The 10505-nt window shown below is 37.1% G+C and overlaps 1 protein-coding gene across 1 annotated transcript; it reads left to right on the top strand.

The window, feature by feature from the left end:
• Positions 1-3106: 3106 nt before the first annotated feature.
• On the top strand, positions 3107-8929 carry LOC144026697 (solute carrier family 22 member 13-like). Its single transcript, XM_077533645.1, has 10 exons — positions 3107-3716; positions 3789-3892; positions 4182-4336; positions 4420-4588; positions 4675-4798; positions 4891-4985; positions 6477-6691; positions 6775-6883; positions 7890-8096; positions 8600-8929. Exons 1-10 carry the CDS (start codon positions 3345-3347, stop codon positions 8670-8672), a joined length of 1623 nt encoding a protein of 540 aa, XP_077389771.1. The 5' UTR covers positions 3107-3344; the 3' UTR covers positions 8673-8929.
• Positions 8930-10505: the final 1576 nt, after the last annotated feature.

Genomic DNA, 10505 nt, shown 5'->3' on the forward strand with positions numbered 1-10505 from the left:
GTTCATCTTCTCGGTAACTGTCTTTGACAGTCTTGGCAAAAGACGGCACGAGCAACTGTATGCTTCTGGAATGTAAGAAAACAAGTGCAAACATGCATGTAACACTATTCCAATCACAGGCACTCCATTTGAAAAAAATAGACACAATTTGTAGCTACAGTGGCAAAGTATGGCAGCAGTATTTCAGTCCTCAAAAAATATCGATTGGCGTAACATTTATCATTATTTTATGTTTGTTTTTTAACGTAACGATGGATGAAATGAGTACATGCTATCGCTGCATGTTATTTGAATTTAGCTCAAAGCACAACTCTGCCTATTGTGAGTACAACCTCACATAGCTGCTGACATTGCTGTGGAATCCTCTCTGGCTCACAATGCCACATTGAGGCGAAAAAAAAAAAAAAAGATTTTAATGTTTCTTTCTGCTGAGTGATTTAAAACATTTTTTTTCACTGACTTCCTGCTTACATGTTGCAAATGAGCTTGTGTCTGTTTCTTGTCATGCACTGAAGACATTTAACAAATGTGGTCTTTTTGTCTACTTTCTCTTTCTGCGGTTTTGACATGTCTTGAACATGACATATACAACATAAAATTGTCAATGTTTTATGAGGAGAATGGGGAAACAGTTGTATTTTATTTTTTTTTTAGGTCTCATTCAACAATGTATCCCTTTCTCATATAATCTGAGGCTGTACTTCCTTCACACTCTCCAAGGTAGGCCATGAAAAGTGTGGCCCACCCAGCTTAAGTGTCAGTGTCAGAAATATTTGGAGATATAAAAATAATTGAGAAATATATGCTATCTTCAAAACCCAAGGTTAAAGTTCTTTTTTTTCTGGAAAACTTCTCAATAAGAATTGAAAATAAGAAAAGTGTGGTATCAAAACCACAAAGGCTGCTGCATTTAAAGCTGCCTTGAGCAAACCTATAGTCACAAAGCATTGTTATTATTCAACAATCCATCCTCACCCATCGTTATTTATATATTTATATACACACACACATATATATATATATAAATATATATATATATAAATATATATATATATATATATATATATATATATATATATATATATATATATATATATATATATATATATATATATATATATATATATATATATATATATATATATATATATATATATATATATATATATGAGCACCATCCACCCTACTTCCTGTTATTTAGTCACTCCCCTAGCCTTTGTATACATTTTACACTGATGACTTCAACTCACATGCACACTATATGCCTTTGTCTGTCTCCATTGTATGCCATCTGTTTCCATGTAGCGATTGTCTTATCGACACTGTAGTCACCATAAAACTTTCTCCCTCATTATCCTTATGTGTCATTCTTCTTTCACTTGCATTGGTACCACTACAATCATTTATCTCCCGTCCATAAGTGCACCAAAACCTCCAACTCTGACCCTCCACTCAAACTACTAAAACGTAAACAAATTCAAAATCGTTAATAATGACTGTCATGAGGGGAACCATAGTAACTATTATTGCCTGTCAGAAATGTTGATCAATAAACAGCAATGGAATTATGTGTGGCTAATTGTTGCTCATGTTGATATTTACCGAGACACATTTCGTTTGCTATAGGATAAAAACAAAAACAATTTTGAACACTTATCATAACTCCGTCCTATGCTCTGTTGGTGGACTGAGTTGTGGCAATGACGTTTTAATGTTACGAAAATTGCATTAACAAGTCCAACTGACAACCCATCTTTAAAACAAAATATAATCCAGAAGAAAGCACTATGCACTCTAAAAAATGATTCATGGTGTTAGTAGATAGAGCTTAAAATCAAGGGCCTTATATGCATACAAAAATTGAGCTTGTTCCATGAGCACTATAATCAATTGATAACTAAATGAATAAAGCAGACTTATTAATACATTGATTCTGAACAGACATGTTTGCCTTGACTTACAGTTTTTCTCCACAGGTGTGGCACATTTCTTCAAACTGAAATGACATTTTCAAAACTGCCAGCTCAATTGGCCAAACAGACGCACATTTTTGCACGACCTATCAGTTCATTAGCAAAAGCACATATCTATCCCAAAACTAGTCACAAATGTGTCACTCCAAGTTCCTTTCCCAAACAAAGAGTCAGTACTGTCAACTGCAAAGATCCTTCTCAATTGCTTTGGCTCATCTGTATTCACTTCGTAGTGCTTTTTGCCAAAAGTAACTTGGATGATTTTGCACACCATGGATCATCTGCAAAAGCTCATATCTCTCCCAAAACAGCTTACCTATATGTCAAAATCAAATTTCTACCTCATACAAGTCAGAGCCTAGCCTCTAGGCAGACTAAGCTGCAGCTTTGGGGCCCGACCAATCTCGCGAGCAAACTCCTGTAGCCTATAAACTACTTTGTAGATCCCTTTTTCTTTTATCGCTCAGTTCCTAGACCCCAATATTAGATTTGCCTGAGTCATCTTTTGTTCAATTAGATTTATAATTCTTTAATTAAAAAAAATAATACAAACTTCCTCCTTTAAACATCATTACTCTTATAATTTATACATGTAATTAAGGCAAGTTGTAAAATGTCTGAAGTCCTTTTGTTTATTTTTAACAAATTTAAAACATCATAAATCATACTGTTTCTACTGAGTACTGTCTCAAATGTTCTCCAGTTTCGAAACTGTAACTGTATAGGATCGTATATTGAGAAATGTGTCTTGGAAGGAGTAATATAGCGGCCTCGCGGCTTCAAAAGTCTTGGCTTATTGCCTATTCAGATCAGTGGTTTGTCCTCGTCGCTGATTCTTCTTCTACGCTTTCCGTTAACTCCCTGTGGCTGTGCGATAGCGCCACTCCAGACTTGGCAAATATATTACAGACGTTATACGTCTTTGGCGTCTTCTTTTGGACACTCGAATGTCTTGAAACGTTTCTGTCTGTACAAGATTTGTTTGAGGAACGTGTGAACAGGGCCTTAGTCTCGTGTTTCCCCTCTGTCTATGTCGATTGATTGTTGTTCCCTCCTGTCATCCCACCAACCCCCACCCCACCCCTGTCTCGTCTCACTTGCCTTCTTGGACTTTGTTGTTTTTGTTACCGGCCAGTACCAAGTTTGCCTCCTTGTTTGTTTGTTTTTTTAATTATAGAAAATCCATTTTTGACTTCACCTCCTACTCCCCTGCACTTGGGTCCCCAACCACCACCACAACCTTAACATTTCTTATTTAAACCCACAAATATTTACAGTACTGTCAATCAAACATTAACTCATTGAGTGTTAAATATTCAGTTGCCTGAAACTTAACACAGCAATCTTGCACTTGGTCTCACATGCCAAACAATGGGGTTTGGAGAGATTCTGACAACCATAGGAGAATTTGGACATTTTCAGAAGCTTATTCTTTTTGCACTAACCTTTCCAAATGTCTTACTGCCAGTGTGTTTTTCTAGTTTTCTTTTCATCCAGTCAGATCCAGATCGGCACTGTAACACAGGCTGGATTCTCAAAGCTGCGCCTAACCTGACGTTGGATGAGCAGCTGAACCTGACCATTCCTCGGGAGCACAATGGTTCTTTCAGCAGGTGTCACATGTTTGTTCCAGTGGACTGGGACATCGAAACCATCAGGGAGCATGGACTCAATAAGACCACACTGTGCCAGAATGGTTGGATATACTCGGACACAAAATATGAAGCCACGATAGTCACTGATGTAAGTGATTGTATGCGGCTGTGTTGTTACCAATTATCAATTCATGCTAATTCTGTGACTCTTGCGTTGCAGTTTGATCTCGTTTGTGAAACATCCAACATGCCTTCTGTTGTGCAGACAATCTTCATGGCTGGTATACTCTTTGGTTCTATTATTTTTGGGCCAATTCTTGAACCGTAAGTTACGATACACTCGATAGACAGAAGCACTGCGACAGCAATTGCAATTTGGACTTCTCAGTTCCTCTTTAATCATAATGGAAAATTTTACACTTCAAACTTTGTGGGATGGGCCAAAGCCAGGCCATAATTTCAACTGAGGTCCAGAAGTGGATTTGGTTTCAATACTTACTTTCCTTACTGGGTCTTCATGGAGTGCTGTTTATTAAAACAATATCTTATTGTCTAACTTTTGACCATGTGTCTGAATGATATTAAGAGACTTTATTTTAATTGTCAATTTTAGATTTGGCCGTCTGAAAACCACACAGATACCAGCAGTAATGCTGTTCATATGCAATGTTGTGTCTGGCACATCTCCAAATTTCTACGTTTACATCATTGCACATTTCCTGGTTGGAGTTGGTCTTGCAGGATATAGAATTAACTCTACTGTATTAGGTATGGTTAATGAAAAAAGTGGTAGCAAACCTCATGTGTGCTCTCTAAATAAACAAGATGCATATTGTTTCCCCTCTAATCAGCTACAGAGTGGTTAGGGATGACCAAAAGATCATATGCTTCCTGTTTGTGCCAAATGTTTGCTGCTCTGGGACAATGTGTCTTGGCTGGTCTTGTCTATGAAATTCGGAACTGGAGAATAATACAATATGGGCTGGCAGCAGTCTATGCTATCGTTTCCATCTATATTTGGTATGTGGCCTACTGAAATGTGAAACAATTCTGTCCAATTCAACCTTTCGGCAGCCAAGTTACTCCAATATTTGATATTATTAAAGGTGGATTCCGGAATCTGTGAGATGGTTGTTGAGTCAAGGAAGAATCGAGGAATCAAAGAGGTTGATCAGGAAAGTTGCAACAATAAATAAAAAGGAAATTCCCGAGAATATGCTTGACTGCTTGGTGAGTTTTGATTGCAAACACAGTTAAGCAAAAGTGTGACTTTTACCCCAGAGTTTAATGATTTGTTCCCCTCTTCCATCACACATTTACAGGGAGATGAGAAAGAAGAAACACAAACTGGAGCAATGAGTATCGTTTTTACCACACCAATCTTGCTGAAATATTTGTTCATTGTGTGTTTTTCATGGTAGGTGAAGCACGACTTAAAATGCAGTTTTTGCCCTCATCTGTCTAAATATGTTTTATGTGGTTTATGGCTAGACTGGAAAAAAATGATTAGGGATGGGCGAGTACCAATACCCGGTATCGGTATTTGGCCGATGCCCGGCCTTATTTTGATGTATCATACTCACGACATCGGCAGAATTAGTATTGGCCACCCTCTTGTGGCCGGTTTATAATCAGGAACTAGAAATTAAAAGAATAGAACATAGCCATAAAATGTATGCAATTTTAAGGAAGACTGCTATTTTTGTATATTTAGGTCTTTCTTTAAAATTATTTTTTAAATTATCTGTCATGGTCATCAATTATCTTGATGTTAGCGTCAAATACAAAAAAAACAGAAGTCATTCAACTCCCTATTTGACAGTGATACATATTGACAATTATAATACACCCAATGCAAAAAGTCTAAAACGCTTCATTTCATTTTCATTTATTCACACATAGACAAAAAGACAATATAAAAGCACTTGTAATATTGAAATAATTTTTGTGCAGGAGAAATCAGGAAACCCATACCGGGTTTATAAAAAGATCTCACCTCATACATAATCTTTATATTCAGTTAATATTAAATACAGAAACAAATGTAAAACAATATTTAAAAAATACACTTTGAGCATTCAAGAAAAGGACTTTATAAGAATTCCAATTAAAAAACAAACAAACCAGCACATCCGCCTCCCAGTTCTGAGGACTCCGGTTCGAGTCCAGGCTCCAGCCTTCCTGGGTGGAGTTTGCATGTTCTCCCCGTGCCCGCGTGGGTCTTCTCCGGGTACTCCGGTCTCCTCCCACATTCCAAAGACATGCATGGCAGGTTTACTGGGTGCTCCGAATTGTCCCTAGGTGTGCTTGTGAGTGTGGATGGTTGTTCATGTGCCCTGCGATTGGCTGGCAACCAGTCCAGGGTGTCCCCCGCCTACTGCCCAGAGTCAGCTGAGATAGGCGCCAGCACCCCCCGCGACCCTTGTGAGGAATAAGCGGTCAAGAAAATGGATGGATGGATGGAACAAACAAACCAGAATACTGTATATGTATTACCACAACTCTATTACGCCTGTATACATTATGGTTTAGTGACTTTTGCTTAGTAAACATATTTTGAGTTTGATTTCGCAGTTATTTAATGACGTTGACTGAGCAGTTATTTGGATATATTTGTTCCATATCTGTATAAATCTAGCATAAATTTTGCTGAGTACGCAACACTGTAGAAGCAAGTCGTAGCTCTTTGCTTGCACCTTCAACGCAACAACATAAGAAGCAACACTTTCAAAATACAAACCCGACATACTTTCTGCCATGGTGTTCCACAGGCTTCTATTTTAGGACCCCTGCAGTTTTCACTATATTTTCTGCCCTTATATGACTGATGACATTTTATATGCAGCAAAAGAAGACTGCTCTTTTAACATGTCAATTTTGACCTTTTATTGTATTTTATTTTTTTCAGGTTTTCAATAAATCTCGGCTACTTCTGTCTTATACTCAATGTGGGTAAATTTGGTTTGGACATCTTTCTGGTTCAGTTCATCTTTGGCATCGCAGAAATACCAGTACACCTCCTCTGCATTTGGATTTTGGAATTGCTGGGGAGAAAAATATCCCTCATTTTAACACTTCTTACTGGTGGCTTTGTTTGCTTCTTGACCCTGGCTTTCTCACAAGGTAATTTGCTATTCCCTCCCATAAATATTCTTTTGTAGCATGGATATTGTTTACAAACACAGGTTTTTAAATTCTCATTCCAGACAATGCAGTTGTAATTATAGCTCTAGTAACAACAGGCAAGTTCTTTCTGAATGGGGCTACGTCAGTATGTATGGTCTACTCTCAAGAGCTGTTTCCAACTTCAGTTAGGTAAGCAAAATAGCAAGGTTTTCTATACTGTTTATCCTGTCCAGGGTCACAGATGAAAAAATTGATTTGGGGCGAAAGGAACAGGTATATTTTTCCTCATCAATAGTAAGCTGCCAAGCTTTAGAACATTGCATATGTTTATGTAATTTGTCACTGCTATGTGAAAAACATGTTCAATTTTCTTCCCCATTTTTTCACTTTTTTTTTTTTTACCTTTTTGGGATGTTTGTATTCAGTTTCAGCCTAAAGACAGAAAAATGTAAAAAAATAAAATAAATAAAAATAATTAAAAAAAATATATAAATTCCAATAGAATTCAGTGTGCCACCTATATTCTATATTAAACATGTCTGTTGATTAACTCATTTACTCCCAATAACGTATAAATACGTTTTTTAATGCTCTAAGTGTCCCAAAGACGTATTTATACGTTTTTTTGTTTTTTGTATGCTAGAGCATACAGAAGGCTTTGATGCAGCCTCTAAACCGCAAAGAACGGTTGCAGAAATGGTTGTTATTACACAAACGGCCAGCAGGTGGCAGCAGAGCAAAGGAGATCAACCAGGGCTCTCTAGGAAAAAAAGCTCAATTACTTACAATTTTAAATAGATTTGCAAAAACTGATGAAACTTAGTTCTCTTCTAATGCTAATTGCTGCAAAACGGAAACAGATAGAAACATACTTTTTTTCCTGATGAAAGAAGAGACTTTAATCTTTCTTTTGATAGGTTCCATGCTTTTATAGCAATAAAACACAATATTCTGTGGGCCTTGCAAAATCAGTCAAAATCCAGTAAAACAGCCGGGAGCGAAGGGGACTGCTTCTGTGAAAATGGCTGGGAGTGAATGAGTTAATAACGGGCACAGTGACTAACAACAACGTAAATTTGTACACTTGTGTAGACTGCAGTCTGGCACAGTTTTGTGTTACAATGAATTATTTGGGAAAACAGTACGTTTGACAATGCAGATTGCCACAGAATGATGGTTAATTTATTCTCCTCAGGCAAACAGCTGTTGGCTTCGGGGGCATAGCGATGAGAGCAGCCGGACTGCTGGCTCCACTGGTCAACATGTTGGCCGTATACCACGTGTCCATACCCATCATCATTTTCAGCAGCCTCACAGTGTTCAGTGCAGCTCTAGCTTTCCTTCTTCCTGAAACCAGGAGAAAAGAACTGCCGGATTCTACCAGTGAGGTCCAGGACAATAGGTAAACCAACTGTTGTCATGGTGCAGCATGAATTGAGATGTTCTGTAGATCATTATTTGTCCGTGTCGTGTTAAACTGTATGTAGGTTCCAGTCTGAGCCAACCCCAAGTAAAACAATTACTATTCATTTATCAAGTTGAATTTGTGGAATAAACGACAAAGAAAAGTTATGTTGAGGGCCAAGGACAACGTTCTTCGGTTCATTTATAATTTTGTAAAATCCCAACTAATTAAAGAACGAACAAAACAGTTGATGCACATGATCAGAAGTTAGGATGTCTTCATGGCTTCTATTCAGATAAAGAAAGAAAAAGTATACATTTGATGTGTTGGTCTTCAAATGCTCTTATTAAGGTTTTTCTTCACGTGAAAAATGGGACCCGGTTCTTATTATAAAATTATATTAAATTAAAAAAAAAAAGGTGTGGTGCTTTTCCTGTCCTTTTTTTGACATCTACAAGTCAATTATTCTTTTAAGCCAACTTTGTATTTTGTCCTTACAGAAATACTGCAAAGAAGAAAGGAACTGACCTAAGGCTGACTCAACAAAAGAGAAGAAAATCTACCAAACTTTAGTCTATATTGTATGCTTTGTTGTGTGTCTACAAAGTTACAATATTAAGCACATTAGTAAACATTTTATTTTACATGCCCTTTACATGCCCTGTGACTAAATAAATATTCTCATGCACATTTTGATGAACCGCATAAATCATAATTTGGTGAATTTCATATTTTTTCAAAAATCTGTACTTTCGTTCACTCCACAAGTGTGGATATTGTTGTTATTCATTTTATTTACATTTTTTTTTTAAACAAATTATTGACCAATCTAAAGTTCTGAAAATGGCTTGCTGTCTTTGATTATGTTATGTTAATGGTTGAACAAACTAGTGTTGTTCCGATACCGATACTGGTATCGGCAGAGGTGCCGATACTGCATTAAAACAGTGGTATCGGTATTGGTGACTACTCACAAGTAACATGCCGATACCATTAATTCCAACGCTAATATAGGATTTTGGATGCAGCATTTTGTGTCTTGCTCGTGCATGATATTCACTGGAATGTGACATGTTCACTGCATGACGATCTAAGATATCCTATTGGCCCTTGAATGCTCTGAACCAATAGCAGGACAGCTTTTTCGTGTTGAGGAAAAAAAAGCCTTAAGTATTGGTATGGTATCGGTATCGGCCGATACTGCAAAGCTGAGTATCCATATCGGAATCCGGGGCCGAAAAACGGTATCGGAACAACACTAGAACAAACATACTGTTTTGGGGGGTTTCATGAAAAGTTACTATTTTGGTAGTACAAGGCCCGTCGCCAGTGATATGTACTGTAAATGTTTTCAATGATAATACTTGCCAGCAGTTATCACAAAGACTATTAACTGGTGGCATCAGTGCTGTGCCATTACAGTACGGTAGCATCAAATATATGTAGCAAAGTACTGTCTTCGGGTATTAATAATAACTGGACCCCTTTGTCTTTGGGAGGAGACTGGAGCAGACCCACGCAGGAGCGGGGAGAACATGCAAACTCCACCCAGCAAGGCGCGAGCCTGGACTTGATCCTGCGTCCTCAGTACTGGGAGGCGGACGTGCTAACGAGTCCTCCATTGTGATAGATTAATCTTTGCATTTTTTTTTTTAAATGATTATTTCCAATATAATTTTGTAATGGCCGAGTCCAGCAACTGGAACCAGTTAGACGTAGGTTTGAATAGAATCATTGAAAAGAGATACCGGTTATTCATTTTGGGTAAAAATTTTCATTTTTATGGTGGATATTTGTCCTATTAATTAAAGAGATTGGAAGATTATTCCAGCGCTCCAGGTCTCTGCGGATGCTATCAAGTAGTGGAGTAAAGTTTAATGAATTAATTCAGTTAATTTAGATGAGAGTTTTATGCCTAAGTATTTTAAATTACCTGTAGGAAAAGAGTAGTGTGGGTCCTGGCTTGCAGGGTTCCATGACATTTCTATAAAAGGCAGTAGTGTTGATTTTGTCCAGTTTGTTTGCTTGTTTGTTTATTAAACATATAAACATAAACAAGTAGCAAATAAAAATTTACAGAAAGAAGAAACCCATAGCAATCATTAGTGATGGTTTACATGTCCAAAGGGAGTAGGAAGAAGTTAAAAACTTATCTAGTCCTACCCCTAATTCTTTGTATCTTTTAACTTATGTCATTATTAAGACATTAAATTCATACATTCCAATAAAAAAAAATGAGTAATCCTGCTCGTGTAAACAATTACACTTTAACAAATAGACTGTGTACATTTGTCAAAAGCATATGGACATGAATTTCATAGGCATACACAATAATAATACATCCTCATACTCACGTATACAATTTTCATTACACTCAAAAAAACAATACATTTCTGCAGTTTTACT

The sequence above is a fragment of the Festucalex cinctus genome, chromosome 1 (genome assembly GCF_051991245.1).
Source record: "Festucalex cinctus isolate MCC-2025b chromosome 1, RoL_Fcin_1.0, whole genome shotgun sequence".
NCBI lineage: Eukaryota > Metazoa > Chordata > Actinopteri > Syngnathiformes > Syngnathidae > Festucalex > Festucalex cinctus.

Bases quoted from the DNA above. Each gene is read 5' to 3' on its own strand.
- LOC144026697 (XM_077533645.1), top strand. From the start codon at position 3,345: ATGGGGTTTGGAGAGATTCTGACAACCATAGGAGAATTTGGACATTTT. The intron at 3,893-4,181 runs GTAAGTTACGAT...TGTCAATTTTAG, and splicing joins TTTGGGCCAATTCTTGAACC to ATTTGGCCGTCTGAAAACCA. The intron at 6,884-7,889 runs GTAAGCAAAATA...TATTCTCCTCAG, and splicing joins CTGTTTCCAACTTCAGTTAG to GCAAACAGCTGTTGGCTTCG.